Source organism: Nilaparvata lugens, chromosome 8, assembly GCF_014356525.2.
Source record: "Nilaparvata lugens isolate BPH chromosome 8, ASM1435652v1, whole genome shotgun sequence".
Lineage (NCBI taxonomy): Eukaryota > Metazoa > Arthropoda > Insecta > Hemiptera > Delphacidae > Nilaparvata > Nilaparvata lugens.
In genome coordinates, this window is record NC_052511.1 from 33,348,434 (window position 1) to 33,365,523 (window position 17,090).

Below are 17,090 nucleotides of genomic sequence, written 5' to 3' on the forward strand. Positions count from 1 at the left end.
AGCAGGGTCCGACAGTTCAACGTGTCCATCCGATGACAGGGGAGTGACAAAAAACCAGACACCCCTTCTATAAGAGATCAGTGGATGCAATGAAAATAAAAATAATATACCGATAATTTGTATTTGTGCTTTCTTTTTTACTTTCCTTGTCCTATCAACATAGGTAAGGAAAGTGTTGCTTTCCGAAAAAAATAAGGTACCCCAATTTCTATACGTTTCAAGGTCCCCTGAGTCCAAAAAAAGTGGTTTTTGGGTATTAATCTGTGTGTGTGTGTGTACACGATATCTCATCTCCCAATTAACGGAATGACTTGGAATTTGGAACTTAAGGTCCTTCCCCTATTAATAAGGATCCGACACGAACAATTTCGATCAAATGTAGACTAATTCTAGATTGCGGCTAAAATGTTGTCAAAAACAGGGTTTTTCGCGATTTTCTCGAAAATGGCTCCAACAATTTTGATCAAATTTATACATTAAATAGCCATTGATAAGCTCTATCTACTGCCACAAGTCTCATATCTGTAAAAATTTCAGGAGCTCCGCCCCATCTATGAAAAGTTTGATTATAGATCCCCAATATCAGGCTTCAGATACAATTTAAACAAAAAAATTCAAGTGGAAAAGATTGAGCATGAAAATCTCTACAATTAATGTTCAGTAACATTTTCACCTAAAATTGAAAATAAGCTCGAAATTCGAGAAAATGTGATTATTCAATTGCAAACAGTTGGCAACTGTTTATCCTATTAAATCATTCACTACGAAGAGATAGCAGACCTCGTGTGTCTCCAGAGTTATTGTCCTGTCACCAGTTGGCTCTGATCTTTGAATAGTAGACTTGAGATGCGCGTGAACACTAGCGTCAGTTGATCAATTTTCATACGGCAATAAAAGTTGTGTGAGTGCACCACACCAGATTTTTTTATTTGAACTTATTTTATAGGTCGATATATTGTTTAGTAATTGTGTGGTGTGGTGTGTTGTAGCTTGAATAAGGTGCCGGCGGCGGCGCAGGTGGATGACTCATCGCAGTCGTGGATGGGCTACCTGAGCAAGGCGGTGTCAGCGTCGGCCAACTACCTGCCCTCCCAGGTCACCGACGTCTTCTGCCAGGGCCGCGCCTTCGCCTCCGTCCACCTGCCTGTGTCCGGGCTCAAGACTGTCTGCGCCATCACCACGTCAGTATTACATAAAACTATTTGTCATGATCCACATATCAGTATCAGTGAACAATGGCAATACATAGTGAGGTCCACGTTATAATGACAGTATTTGATCAACTTTGGTTTTGCTATCCTTGTCTATCATTCGACAAAGCCGGTGGTACTATCCTTTTCTAGGTCCACAACGATGACAATTATGTTTTTGACAGTGTAGAAATATAATTAATTAATGCAGAGAATCGGCATAGCTATTCTTCTATCTTTATCCACTGCCATTATAACGTGGACCACACTATATCATTATGTTGTTTGATATTCGTTGTTTATTTAATCTAGGCTAGTCCATTCCACTCTATTCTAATAAGTTGTACTCCCTCGTTCGTGCTAAGTGAAAATAATAGTCCCATTAGAACTCTTAAGAATAGTTTTATCCTTTTGCCACACTACACAGAAAACGTTTAATTTCCGGACAGTTTCTTGGTTAGAAAGATTCCGTTTTACAAACAATGTAAATATAGTCCGGGCGCAAATGTCATGAATAAGGCACTCCGTGGTCATTTTTGAGTAACAGCCGTGGAAGATGTCTCAATTTCTTCGTTAGGTCTAGCATAATAAGGATCGTGATGATGATAAGTCGAAATCACAGGCAAACACCTCGGAAACAAGATGGCCGCCAAAATTTTCAAGGTTTTGCTATATCGCTTGTATTTCAATAACCGTTTTAGATATTAAACCGTTTTTTAGACGAAAATATTTTTAAAATCTTCCTCTACAATTTTTGTTTTATAAAATGTTCCTTTAAAACGCATATTTTTTTAGTTATAATCGTCAAAAGCCCCCAAAAAAAACTTTTCCAATTTGTTCAAATTTCATTCCATTATAACTTTTTTTGTGCAAGAGATACAGAGAAATTTTAAATCTATGAAATTCAGAGCGTTTTTTCAACTTTGGAACGATATAACTTCGTGCGCTGTACGTCAAAAAATGAGTTCTCCAGCGCCCTCCAATGAAATTCGTGCATGATTTATGGTGCGTTTTCCGATACGCATGAGGTAACAAGCTAGAACTATGAAATCGATTTTTTCATGACTACTTTAAGATAGAGACTTGCAAATGGTCTCAATCTCCTCGTTACAACAAGACGAATAAGAATATTGATGATGGAAACAACATAAATATTCGACATTATTGAAAAATACAAGATGGCGGTCATTATTGACAGAAATTTTTATATCGCTTGTTATTCATTTATTGTGAGAGATGTCGGATTGGTTTTACCACCAAAGTGTTTGGAATCAACCAAACAATGATGTTCGAGAGAATCAAACCACTCTTTCCATTATTTATTCAACTTCAAAAACATGAAACATACTTTTTTCGGGCACAATATTTCACTTTCCACTCTGTATATGTATTCCCAGTTGACAAACACTAGTATTATTGGCACAGTGTTATAGAATATTTTAAAAGCTCCAAAATAAAGCTGATTGGAGGCTGTAAGTCCATATTTTACGGCTGGAGCGTCATCGGAAAAAGAGTAAAAAGTACTGTTTGCAGCGGAAAACACGCTTTTTCAACCAAATGCCAATCCCAACAATTAGAAAACCGTGTAACTCATGACTCCTTGAAGGTACAGACTTGGGAATGGTATCAAACTCTTTGTAATGATGTGTAGAAAGAGATTATCCATGGTGACAATCTCGAAAATGTATCAAACTCTTTGTAATGATGTGTAGAAAGAGATTATCCATGATGGCAATCTCAAAAATGTCTGTCATCATGAAAAAAAGAAGATGGCGGCAAAAATATGTCGTCTTCCAAGAAATCGTCTGTAATTCTAATAATATCGAGGATATCGGATCAATTAAGCCATCTGGAAGTTCCAAAATAATCATACCACAATCATTTATTATCCGAAAGATTTATCCAATTCGACCAACTTTCAATGGAAGTCTGATCAGGTGTTTCTATTCACAACTTTTTGATGTTTTGAATATGGGCTATGTTGAAAAACGTGAAGTTACTTATTCGTTTTTGTTTACTCATTTACATAATTATTTGCTGATTGTGTAGCGAAAAAAAATCGTACGCTACTTGTCCTTAAATGTCTCTTGCAGGACTTGCATGAAATTCCAGTCTTGGTCAAGTTCTCGACTGGAAAAATCATGCTCGCCCAGCAAATGATCACTTCTCGGCCACGTGACTCATATAAATTGTATTGGACTCTGTTACTGATATGTGCGAATCCGCCTTAAGGATTTCAGTCTCAATGAGGATATAAACAGATAGTATTTTGGCGTATACTCCAACCAAAGTATCGTATCAGAGCATATTCCCAACTAACCTTTTGTTCGTTTAACTTCCAACTAAGCATATTCCAACTAAGCTATTGTTCGTTTCACTATTCCTTAAGAATAAGAATCTTTATTCGCCATCAAACAAACATAGATGCAATAAGCTTTGTCAATTAGCATAATACATAGTCAAGCATATACTGTATCACATAAAACATGAAAAGAAATTATAATATAGGTATTCAAGTTACAATAAGGGTACTAGTATCACAGTCCATGAACTCTTTAATATTATAAAATGGATTTTTTCTAAGCCATTTATTAATTACTGTCTTAAAGCGTTTTACATGCAAATTTCTTATTCTAATAGGAAGCTTATTGAATAATTAATATCTTTAATACATATTGCTTTTATGTGTCTTGGACAGTCTTACGTAAGGAGTTTGAAGATCAGTGTTTATTCTGGTATTATATTCATGATTATCACTGTTTCCCTTTTTGAGAGTGAGATAGTTGTACCAACAAACAATACAACATGAATGATCAAATAATTTATATTATCTCAAAATTGTTTAAACCTTTAATATTATGTAAAGAGGTTCATCATAATTTCTTGATAGGTTTTTACTTGAATGCTTCATTTACTCGCTAGTATAGCTAATATATGATTTTATTATCAATTCATTGGAGTGTTCTGACTCAGGATTTGATTTCCTATTGCAAAACACACGATTGAAAAAAATGGGTTTGTTTTATAATTTATTTCATTTGTTGTTTCAATACGTTTCAATTGTTTGTTTTTTTTGTGAATTGCAGTGTACAGAAAGTGTTGAGGCTGTTGGTAGCATCTTCAGATGGCGTCATGTATGTCTATAACTTCGATGCAAACGAAGGTGGCTGTGTACTGGTTCATCAACACAAGTAAGTTACTCATTTTTAACATGTTTTTCTTTGTATTGGTTGTGTAGGTCAGGTTATGTAGAATTCGCTGTTTTTACTCAATTTTATCAACCCTATCCTCCACCATAATGCTTCTCGTTTCATTTTTCTCACTCTTAGGTTTCTCATTCCATTTTTCACTTTTTTCTCTCTTATGCATGAAACTCGCCCAATTATCATTCTGTTAGAACATATTTATATTTTCTGTCACTATCCTCATCCTCATCCAATGCCATGTCTCCTTATACAATAATTCACCATTCACCTCATCACATCAACGATCAACTAAACTCCAAACTTCAACGCTTTAAGCTTGCTAATAAGTATCTATTATTAACTAAATCATCATCCATAACTAGCATTCCGGTTGGGTTTCTAGTCTTGCTAACATTTTGCAAAGCCTCAAGTTTTACTAGTTTCATGTTAATCATTTAATTTTAAATACAGTGTCAAATGCAATTTTTTCCTTAGAACAAATTGAAATCAGGTATCCGCAGATATAGATTGTTTTTTACTAGTTAATCGTTATTGGTCCTTTTTTAATTTTGAAATATAGTTAATTCAACGTAATTTTAATAAAAATATAATCATTCATTTGAAAATGTGTAATAATTCATTTTTAGAAATATCTGGTCATTAAGTGTAACAGCCGCAATAAAACTTGTTTGTGTCTGAGCTCTCCTAAGACCAACATTTTTGTATTTTGTTTAATCGATATTATCTTAGTTTGTACTTGTTTAATTGAATGATCATATTTTATTTCAACTTAAAACCGTTTTCTGCATTGAAATTCAACCCCTTGTAATTCAAGCATTAGTAAATATTAGTTTATGAAAACCCGTTCACTCTGTAGATACATTTTTATTAAATGAATTAATATCAATACATAGCATTGAAGATTATCCAATACTCTTCTTTATGTAAAAATGTGCTTATGATATTTCTCATTGTTGATTTAAACCCCTCCCATAGAAAATTCTAATAATGAAAAGTACAAATGAAGAGTTGAAACTTCTTCCAAAACTGAAATATTTATTCTTATTTCTCATCATAATAGGAAACTCATTTATTATAACCTAATTTTATATTTCTAATGAAAATAAACAAAAATCAAACATTTTTAATTCGAATTGTTACTTCTTGAATTTTTTTCATTAAAAAGAAAACTATATTTTGTAGTTGAAAGTACCCAAGGATTATAAATAATTTTTATTTTTATCTTAATTTAACCCCGCCTCCTCCCAACTACATTGATAAACCTTGAATGTTGATCACTTTGTTCCTGTATCTTTTGCTGTTTTTTCGTTATCCTCTGTTATTTTAACAAATCATTTTTATCCTTGCATGTTTGCACTCGCTTTTTCCGCTCCTCTAACGTGAATAATTTTTCAGGATGTGTACTAATTGTGGAGCACTGAGGAAGAACGACTCTCATGTTTGTGAAAAAAAAAAGTTTTGTCCATTTCAGTCACCAGCCTGCTTATTGCTCAAATGTTCAATCAAAGGGATAGAACATCAACACTATTAATACGCTTTTAACAAAAATCAATTGTGGGATCAATTCTAGTGGGATCGTTCTATTCTTCTAAAATCTAAATGTTAAGAGAGTCTAGTATATTTTTATAGTGTTAACTCATTACTGTAGTTCGTTAATTCTATGTTTTAAGAAACTTTGATAAATTTGTCGATTGGGGTATACAAACTATATTATTGTTCTCTAGTGCCATACATTTTATATTAAGTACTTGATTATAACCATGAAACTGCGTTAAATATCTGCAAACTATAAATAATTTATTGAAGACACATTCTGAAATATATAGGAAATATTTATTTGAAAATTACTCAGGTAACTAACTAAACAATGAATAATATTTTGTGATACATTGAAATAGTTTGTGATTATTGAAACATAATACTTATTCAACAACGAACAATAAATAAATTATTTTAGATCTTGAAATAAATGATTATTTAAAAGCTTCTAAATGCTTTTCAACACTTGAAATAATCTAATCTGTCCAGTTAAAACTCCATATTCACAAGCACATAATCCAACTCTCGATAATCGTGTCCATGAAGCATGAGTCAGTTCATTCTTTACTATAAAAGGATAAGTATGCATCATAGTCTTGAACCTATATTACGGAGAGACGGGTTTTTTGCTTTTATATTATAAGTACATATTATGTTAAAATATCGTACATAAAAATAACAATGCAAACTATGTGCTGAAGAGCTTATATCATAAATATTATAATTCATAAAATTTGCTCATCCTATCAAATTCAAATTACAAACTCAAGAATATTATTATAATTTCTCATTATTCATCTTTAATTTATGTCCATTTCTCTTGTAATATTCAGCCATCATATAGCAAGCTCCTTAATAACTGAATGTAGGTACAATACTTTTGAACACATTCTCTTGCAGTTTGTTGTTTGTAAACAGTGACTTAGTTTTATTGAATTTCATATGCAATTCATTTTTTAAATGAATCAGATCCCTTTTATAATCCGATTAATTAGCTACTTATTGTTCAGTAATCTCACCTATCATGTATCGTTGTAGATTGATAAGATTTTATTGTAGAAACGATTGTTGGGAAAATAAGTAATTTATTCTCATATAATTCATAGGATGAAACCCATGTTAAATTATTTCATCAATTAAAAGACTCTTCATATTCCATCACAAATACAATGATACTACAAAGTTTCAGTGTTCTATCAAGAAAGAATCCAAGTAACGTTTCATATGAGCATATGAGTCCAGTAAAGTATTGTTCTTAATTTTATGTTTCTCATGAAAAGACTGTTGATTCTATGGATTGCCAAAGTCGTTATTATGCTTATTTTTATAGTTTTGGAAACAGGTAGTTAGATTTTGCAATTCTCTGTAAGTTATTCAAGTAAAATATGTATTCGTTTATTAATTTGTAGATGTATCTTCTTGTTTGTATAAACTCTTTCATGTTATAACTCGCATATGAATGATCACTTGTTCGTGGTTCACTGTTATTTACTGTTATAGTTCCTGTTACTCCGTGATCTCTTCAATGTTACTAGTAATTTATGTTTTGTATTAATTAATAGACGAATAATTGATTGTATTAAGACTTGATATATTTAAAAAACCAATAACTTGATCTCGTTTCATTCGATCTCTTGTTTTTGTAATCTTATAATAACTGGAATTTGATAAATTGTGTGTTTGAACGTTCAGTCAATTATTATGTTAATTTTTATTATTTGAAATAAATTATTAAAAACCAATATATGTGCTTATATTTGCTTAACCGTTTAAAGAGTCCAGTTTATTTATGAATTGTCCACATAAGCCCTGGGATTGTGCGAGGGTAATGGGGTGGTATTATGGTCAGAGATGACTTGGAAAACTCGAAATATTAAATTACGATTTAATTAGAATAAATTTCTTTTTGATGAAATATAGAAATGAAATGCTCTATTTAATAGAGATAATTAGTTGATAAATTCATGAGTATTTTGTATTTGTAGTAAAGTAAGAATAATAATTGCTCATCTGGAGATGATTTAAATTCATGGAATTAGGTAAAGTACAAATTCAGGAATCAGGTTCTCTTACAAATTCTTGAAATTTTATTCATGTTTCTGTGTTTAATTTTGGAGTCTTCGTAACACAAAGCCAAACCTCATCAACAACTATGGTAAAATATATGCAATTGAAGAATACAAAACTAATTATAATTAGTTTTCAATATTATAATTATGTATTCTCATCCATCAAGATAGATCTTCAGTGAATTAGGTAGCACACGGCTTTCCTTTTTTCTTAGTAAACCCCAACTAAATACACTTCTCTTGGCACACTGAAATGCTTCTCTTTCCGTAATGCAATAATATCCATTCTCTTATCTTACACTTTTCACTGGCCTGCTGCATAGTTTTTTTTTAATAATAAAGAAAGGTAGTTAACAAATCACAACCACTGGAAAACTAGTTCTTCTCAACACTGAGCATTTCATCATTTGCTACCCCAATTTATCAAATTAATAATTTGATGAAATTGGATAATATTAGTTATTTAAGTAAATTGAAGCAAAACAGTTTGTTTGTTAAAAATTTATTCCTGGTAATTCTAGGATTGTATAGGAAATCGTCAAAAGTAAAACAATAGGCTGAAAATATATACAGATTTCATATTGATATAAATATATAAGAACATAAAACCTAACCGGGTCAACATCCTGGAACATACTGATCTATAAATTCTGCAAACTCTAGTTTACACCTTCAATTGAATATTCTCTCAGTTTTAATCCTAACAACGGACCTAACAACTATTCTGTGTTTGTTGAAGATATATTTTAAAATAAAATATAAAAACTTGTATGTTCAAATAATCTCTATTCCTCTCTTTTGATCCTCCTTTCAATTTATTTGCACTTATCAAGCTACAAACTTCAAATTTCGATACGTTCACGTTATTTCATCAATTTTTCAGACTATACGGAAAATCGGAAACAGACGATAGAGTTGATGGATCTGATGATAAACAATCCGCTGCTAAAAAGAGTACTGCCAACAACGATACTCAAGGTAATTAAAACATTTTTCTATTTAATTTCTCAAAATCATAGAAGGTTTTTGTGTCGAATAAATAGCCTTGCCAACATTAAATATTGGCAAATCTAGCTGTGATGCAGTGAATACTTGATACTGTATCTTGCAGTGATTTGCCAAACATTTTGAAGAATATTTTTCATTGATTTAGTAACCGGATCATCTTAAGTTAGCTTATCCTAATAATATTTAATAAAACGCTGTTTCTCGCCTTAAAAAATGTCACTGATGCGTTTATTTTACTTGGTGATTCCTTTGTGAAAATCATATAATCAATTTTTGTTCGTGTTAAAATATGTTGAATGATATTCTTTTAATTTAGTTGTATTGTTCATTTCTACACATACTAATATTTTACGTCAAAAACTTTTAATGTTAAGCATTAAAATTACAGCATTTAATTTGGATTTTCGTTTAATAATAATGATAATTAATTCATTAGCACTTGAATTATTGCAATATCTCAGTAATTTCCATCTATATCATTTGTTCTTGAATATGAGCTGCTTATTTTTAGCGTTCTACTAGAAAATATATTTTTTAATGGGTAAAAAATACTTTTTCAAACAGGGTTTGAGCTTCAAACTAACACTGACCTCTTACCAACCTCTCATCTGCATGCATTTCGTTCTGAATAGTCTTCATCCATTCGATCAAATCCAGTTCATTCTTTCATCTACTGTTTCAACTCAATTAACTCGGTACGGGGTACGGTACTTTTAATATGTTTGTTTTAAGATGGAAATGTTGATGTACTCACATCAATTCATTTGAAATAAACTATTTGCTATCTAAGGCAAGAAACAGCTTTTGCTTTAATATAATTGGTGAAGAATTTCTATGGATAGTTATAACATAGTCCTATACGATTAATATTGACACGGTATATACATACAATCAAAGCGGGTTGACTCAGTGATCGCGCTGGTAACCTATCGCTTAGATAAGTTAAGAATCATGCGCCTGCCACTCCTGTTGGAAGGGTGACCGCTTGAGCCAACTCCTCTGAATATAAATTCATGAGTTTTAAAATCGCTTCCCGGTGGTTCGGAACCCACCTAAAACTGTAGGCCCACTCATCTCTCATTATCATCCGCCTCATTACTCACGCACAAGATCATGTGGGCATCACCCTCAGAAAAAGAAACATTTGCACCTTTATAAACTAAGATAACTTTATCAGGATCTAAAATAAAATATTTTCCTTGTATTACAGGGACAAGTCCCAGATCTGCACAGAGTACTTGAAATTGTAGGATTTCAAGCTGTTCAATAGCCTTATTCAGTTCTCTCAATTATTAGATAGCAATGCTTCTACTTCGATGCTGAAGAAAATTGTTTCAGTTACAGTTCTCTATCATTGTGTGTCAAATTTATTTCTTTTATAAATTGAATGTTGATATATTTTGAAATATTACGCCTGAGTAGACATCTCACACATCATCATAATTGCTTCATTTTTCAGCATTGCATGTTATCAATTACTCTGTTAATCATATCCACCATACTATTAGGCTGTCTATTGTGTAAAGTAATGAGTTGGTTTTGTCCATGATCGTACTGCGTCATCCAAAGCTTTCTCTTTCAATCTTCTTTTATATCTTGATAATAACTAACATCAAAATATCGAAAGCTTTGTCTTTACTGATGTCACTTGCTGAGAATCTACGTTATTGGTGTATAGACCCACTTCAAAAGATGAAATAGTTATACCTCTAGTTTAACCCATTTAAAATACTATGAATTTGGCTCTCCAGACATCTTTTCAATCGTGCTAAAATTTAACACATAAAAAATTCGAAATTATTGAAATCCTTCATCTTGAAAAAATATCTCTTCTCATTAGGGTCTACTTGAATAAATTATCGTCTACTATATGAGGGTTTCTAGTAAATGAATCTAGAAAGATCAAAGGTAATTCATCCTTGTGATCAAGCTATTATCAAATTAGCCAGAGTAGTCTTCAGAAACTTATAATTCAATTTCTTGGAAGATTATTTATTAAAACTGGTTATTTAGCTTTATACGGTAGATACTTTCCTAGATTATTGATTGTCTCGATTATAGCTTTCCATTCTGTTCCATGCTCGCAATAAGTAGACTTCTTAGCAAACTTCATGTAAAAGGTACATATTACTACATTTTATCATTTACTATTTGAAATAATGGGAGTGCAGTGCTGTAGCACGCTGTTTGTGAGTGATTTTGCTTAGCATTATTTCGCTATTTTCGAAAAGTTTACTGTAGAAGTTGATCAGTGGCGAATCTAGGAGTCAGGGGGAGGCAAGGTGGTCCAGGGACCACCAAAGATTTTATAAAAAATATCATTCCATCCAGTTTAAATTGGACAACCATTTAGCCCCCCTGGATCCGCTACTGTAGTTTGATTGTATATTTCTTTATTTTCTAATGAAGTTGGGAAAGAGCTTCAGTTTTATTGTTTTTAATAAGCACCCTATAGTTATCATAATTTCAGGTTGGAATGAATTTATTATGTAAGGCTTCAAATCGCCGTATTGAAGTTTTAAAAGCTTGTTGAATTAGAAGGCCTATGTCATAGAACTTGGAAAACTCTGAGTTCAGTATGATAGATTTTTCTGGAGAAAATTTTTCTGTTCTTTTCGTTTTTTGACCTGTTTACAGTACAGAAATAAGCTTTAGTGCATGAAAACTTGCTTCTTCTTGTCCATTATTGTAGTGATTTAGAAAATTTTCTTCTGTCATTTCAAATTGAGCTTACGCTCGTTTTCTATTCAACCAATAATTTATTACAATTGGATTTTTGTTTTTGAAGCTGGAGAATGGTCGTTACCAAACCCCTTCCGTTTATTGTGGTAGGTTAGAAGGAAACAGGTGATTATACCACACACCTTAGCTGAGTCTGTCGCAGTTTTTATTGATTCGTCCATGTCTCGATTTTTATTTGAAATAAATTTATTACTCATTAGTTTTGTTCGTTTTTGTTGACTTTAACTATTTTGCTTTTTTTCATTAGGTTTGATTCTGATACTTTTTATCCTCTCCTCAATACGTAATACGTTCTCAGTGTGAGAAAAGGCTATCGTGTGTGTGTGTGTGTGTGTGTGTGTGTGTGTGTGTGTTTCATAATTAAAACAAGTGTAAATAATTTAGAAATCGAGATGAAAATTAATTCCAGGGGCTTTATAAATACAAACTAATGCTTTTTTTGGAATATTGCGGATCTTTGATTACCATTCCTGTTCATATTTTCTCATTTTTCATTTCTAAAAAGAATCTATACCATACCATAATTCATAAAACCAGAGTATGCAATATCTCTTTCTATTTGTAATGAACAATCAGCATATATCATGGTGATATTTCATCGTATGAACATACTTATATAGTCTTATTGTAAGACTCACCTTTTCGTCTTAGGGTGATTTACTTGTTTCGCTAATAAACTCGACTGCATGTACTTTTTAGTTCATTCTCATTGCATGCTGAAGCTCAACCCTGGATTTTGTTGCACAATTTTGGTAATTTCATTATCTCATTCTAAAGTTGTATCAATGTTTACTATAATCTATAAATAATGGAAAACATCAGTAACCGTGCAATAGTTTGCATGCACTATTGATAGATTTAATGTTCCCAAATAAATAAATGATTTCTATATGTTCCATATTAAATGACAAAAATGTATAGCATCTGATTGACATTTTCATTATCATTTAGACATTTTGTCATACCATTTCTACCATAGTGGAATATTTTCTTTACAATTTGGTAAATTTAAAATGCATAGATCATATTATTCCTTGTTAACACCTTCAAAAATTATGATTTTTTTGTAATACAGAGTAATTTATTATTTTGAATGATTTTGTTTTTAAAATAACTGGAGGGTTTGCTTCACTATGCAGTTCATTACTAATTTTTTTCAGTTTTTTATTAGATTCTGATAAGTTTGTATTTTGAATTTTGACTTGATATTTCTGTCTTTTGCATTCCTCTTTTTTATGTTTTGGTACTGACTCGTTTCACCTCTCATTTTACCTAAATTTCATTGAATGATATGCATAGTTTTCACTTTCCTGTTGTTTATAAATTTTGGAACCCTGCTGACAATCCATTACCTTGATTCTGTGCCTTCAAATGAACGTTCCAATTTTTTACCATTTTCTTCCGTTTCATTTCCATTAATAATATTTAAAAGGTATGCTTATTTAACTAGCACAAGGGTTTTAACAAAAATATCAAGTCACCAATATAATATTCATCTTATTAACATAGTTATTTATTTTACTGTATTTTGATTATTAATGGCTTCTCCAACCCACAACAGTCTGCTAGTTAGTGCTAAAAGTTTCGTTCAGTCTTAACTCATCAGATCTGCAATAATTAAAGTATTTATGGCATATTTAACTCATAAAATGGTTTGAAATCATTATAATGGATTATCAGCTGCATTTTGATTGGTCTTTAAACTAATAGTTTTCACAGTAATGTGTATAAACATGTTCTAATTTTAAAACTTGTAATGAAAACCCCTTCGCGTTAAAACAATGGTAGGTAAAATCTATTTTTCACATTATTTAAAATTTACTGTCATTATCATAGCCATGCCAGAAACAATAATGGATCTCTCCATATATCTTGCCTAATTTTATTGAAGATTCAAAGTAAAATAAAGTATTCAATAAATTTGCTCCCATTCTGCTCATAACTAGCTTACATAAATAGATTATCAACAATTACATAGAATAAACTTTCTCTAGATTAATGCTACCTTATTGAAAAAGAATCAGATTCCATTTCCAAATCTTCTGGAATTTTCAGTTTTTCGAATGAAGCATCAAGCTAAAAAATCAATCTAGTCCCACACAAAATATTTACATTAAACAGAACTGATATATTTATCGATAGATAACATTGAAGCTGTCTGGCATTAAAATTATAAAATTGAATGAATATTATCAAAAATGTTCATTCAATTTACATCAGCTTTTCAAATAATAAGTTGTATAGGAAATAATGTATGAATGTAAATGTTGAGTACTGGAAGTTCATAGATGATGCATAGAGAAAAGATCGCAAGAACTGTGAGTAGTATAAATAATAAATATTTTCCTCTTATAAGATTAAAGGATTTTGGATCTAAGTTTATCTTTATTTCTCTGTCCGTAGAATGTTTCCCCAAATCAGTGTTTCAGAAGTAAGAGATATTTTTTGAGCTGGTTCAGAAAGCATATTCTCACCAAAATATATAATGCTAGTGCTACATAACTCTCAATTTGTATACATTGTTACTGTAACTGATTGAATCACTAAAATTTTTTCAAATTTTATCTGCATACATAGAGGCTCAGAATAACCAGAACACCCTAAAAATACTTAACAAAGACAACAATGCGACTTACTCGCATATTTTTTTTAACCATTCTCATTTTCAACTAATATATTACCAAAGTAAAACCTCAATGTAACAAACATCGGTTAAAGAAAGTCATTTTCATAACATATTTAATTGTAATATAATTGAATCATGCTTTATTTTTACATCTTAAAAGCACCTTACAACGAAGTAAGTCAAAATTAAACCACAAGATAGGTAATTCTGCTGATGACAAAACGGAATAATGCTTACTACCTTAGCTGGTAGTTAATTAGTTTAGAACAATATCAATTTATTCAGCATCAAAATACATTCTATTTATGATCAGTCAGAAAAAAACACTCAACTATTAAACTTTTGGAGTAAATTAGTAAACTTACTTGACTATCATATTTTTTGTACACCAGACTCATGCTAAAATCAACTCTTGTTATTAACAATACCCTGAGACAACAATTCAGTGCTTGATGAATCAGTGGCGCCATTTCACCAAACTGCTAGGGGGGGGGTGGCAAAAACCAAGAGGTATGAGGAGGAGAAGGGCGAGGAAGGAATACTCTCAAAGGATAGAGGGTCCTGGGTTTTTCCCAGTATTATAGAAATGTGGTTGAAGTATCAATACAAACATATACATTATTAGTTATTAAATCATGAAATATTTATTAGAAATATAGGTCTACAGAGAGGCCCTAAAGTAGGACTACACTGAAACAGATTTCTTGAAATAATGGAAAAGGATAAATTTTTCTATTACAATGACAATTTCAACAATTTCATTGGGATCATATTCTAATTGGAGAATAACTTTCAGTTAAAAAGCTAAAGAAACATTAAGCTGTTCCCATAATTCTTACCAACTCTGTACATACATTTTTGATTGTCTGATTGTGCCATTTCTTTTGCTTTCACTGTTACATCTTGCAACTTGTTAATTCTCACGTTGAAATTTATGCAATAACTCACTTATTTTGCCCTCATCAATAATATTGTACCCATTCTATATTTAAGCTTCAACTATACCATAGAGAAAAATATATTCTTTATTACTGCGTACCCGTATCCATACTTTCAAGGCAATTTTGCTACATTGTTGATACTGTAGAAGGAATTATACTACTACTGTTTAAAAAAGTATTAATTCAGAATGAGATTCTAAGGATTCGTGTAGATAGACCCGTATTTTCAATATTTTATCTGATCCTTGGGGGGGCCTGCCCCCCCTAAATGGCGCCCTGTTGATGAGAAACAATTATAAAGGGATTAAATTGTTTTCAAATTTCCACATTATCAAGATGAGAGTTCAATTCAATCCTTTATTTCCAAACTAAAACACTTTACAAAAACAAAATACAATTAATGGAAGATATTTGTAAATGAAAATATGTCCTGACGTCCCTCACTTCTGAAATACTGTAATATTGTTTGCCAAAAAAATGTTACGCTTCTAGCATGATTGATTTATTGAAGATGTGGATCTGGTGTTTTAGTAGTCGAGACTAACGAACTAGAGTCTAACGAAACTTACGTGTCTGTGGGTGGAGGGCATTGGCAATGCTATGGAAATGGAAATGGCAATGGCTATGGAGAGATCCATCATTCTTGTCTGTGTTTTGTGTCTGTACCCGAACCAGGCTCCATAAGTAGCTACGCTGGAATATTGAAGGGGAATTGCCCAGGAACCATGTCAGGTACTCGTCGTCACATATTTTTCTCTCTCTATCTCTTTAAAAATATACATCTATGTGTCTACTCTAACCGTTATATAATTTCCCTTCTGTTATTAGTAAGGTAAACTACCACATAGTGAAATACCCTTCAAACTGTTGGCATTCCTCATAGTTATAGATAACATCAATGTCTAGCTGACAATTTGAAGTGAATTTCACTCATTTTATAATAATAATTTACAATATTATCATTTTATAATATCAATTTACAATTGATTGAGAATAATATCAATTACCTACTGATTCATTATAAACTAGGATGTGGTAGTTTTATAACATTAAAATACTTGAAACTTTTACAAGGCCTACTGACGTCATGCAGTCTCTACTTAATAAGTGGTTTGCGGGTTTCTCTTACTGTCAGTAGAGAAATCTTACAGTTGAAATTGTGACTGTAACTCGTTTTAACAATTAAAAGTCACTAGTTGATTAACAAATAAAATAGAATAATATTCATACAATTATTATAAAATTAACGGATATCAGCGAAATTCGATGAATGGATATTTTGCATATTTTTGTTAATTTTGTTTGTAATATTGTAAAATGTCCGTGAATTTAGATGGATGTGGCACTGAATGTAAGAGCTTTCCGTTGATTTTATTTGATGTCAACTATCCTTTTGAAGGACATAAATCTACTTGCAAATTTATATATTATTTAACCACGCATAATAATTTATCAAGCAAGCAACCAATATTTTCAAATAAAAACTCCAGTTATAATCAATTGATACAAAAAAGTAATTTAACAAGCAAAAAGTAAGATAGCATGAGGCCCATCGATTCAAAAAATCTATTTTTGAAACTAGTAATTTTTCAAGCTATCTATTGCTACACAGTATTTGATAGAAATCTACATTTTTAAGTGGAATTAAATCAGATTTTCTAAATATTTCTAAGAATTTTTATCCGTTTTATTCAAGAATGAAATCATTCACTACCAATGATTATTTTGTGAATCCCTGTATGTTAAGATATTGCATCCAACATTACAAA

General features: G+C 31.3%; 1 protein-coding gene across 9 annotated transcripts in view; it reads left to right on the plus strand.

Annotated features, from left to right (window-relative positions):
* LOC111059064 (WD repeat domain phosphoinositide-interacting protein 2) overlaps positions 1-17,090 on the plus strand; it is a 35,948-nt gene that overhangs the window by 16,772 nt on the left and 2,086 nt on the right. Inside the window, exons 6-10 of one of the 9 annotated variants that reach the window (XR_005572040.1) lie at positions 990-1,181; positions 4,277-4,381; positions 8,888-8,982; positions 11,107-11,132; positions 15,997-16,053. Coding sequence is in view for 8 of the 9 variants with exons in the window: in XM_022346705.2 (XP_022202397.1) it covers positions 990-1,181; positions 4,277-4,381; positions 8,888-8,982; positions 15,853-16,053 (593 nt within the window). In the remaining variant the exon portion in view is untranslated. Of the gene's footprint in view, positions 1-989; positions 1,182-4,276; positions 4,382-5,791; positions 7,678-8,887; positions 8,983-11,106; positions 11,133-11,800; positions 11,860-15,852; positions 16,054-17,090 lie in introns of those variants that run through there. The other 8 variants (XM_039434576.1, XM_039434573.1, XM_039434574.1 and 5 more) reach the window with 8 other exon arrangements.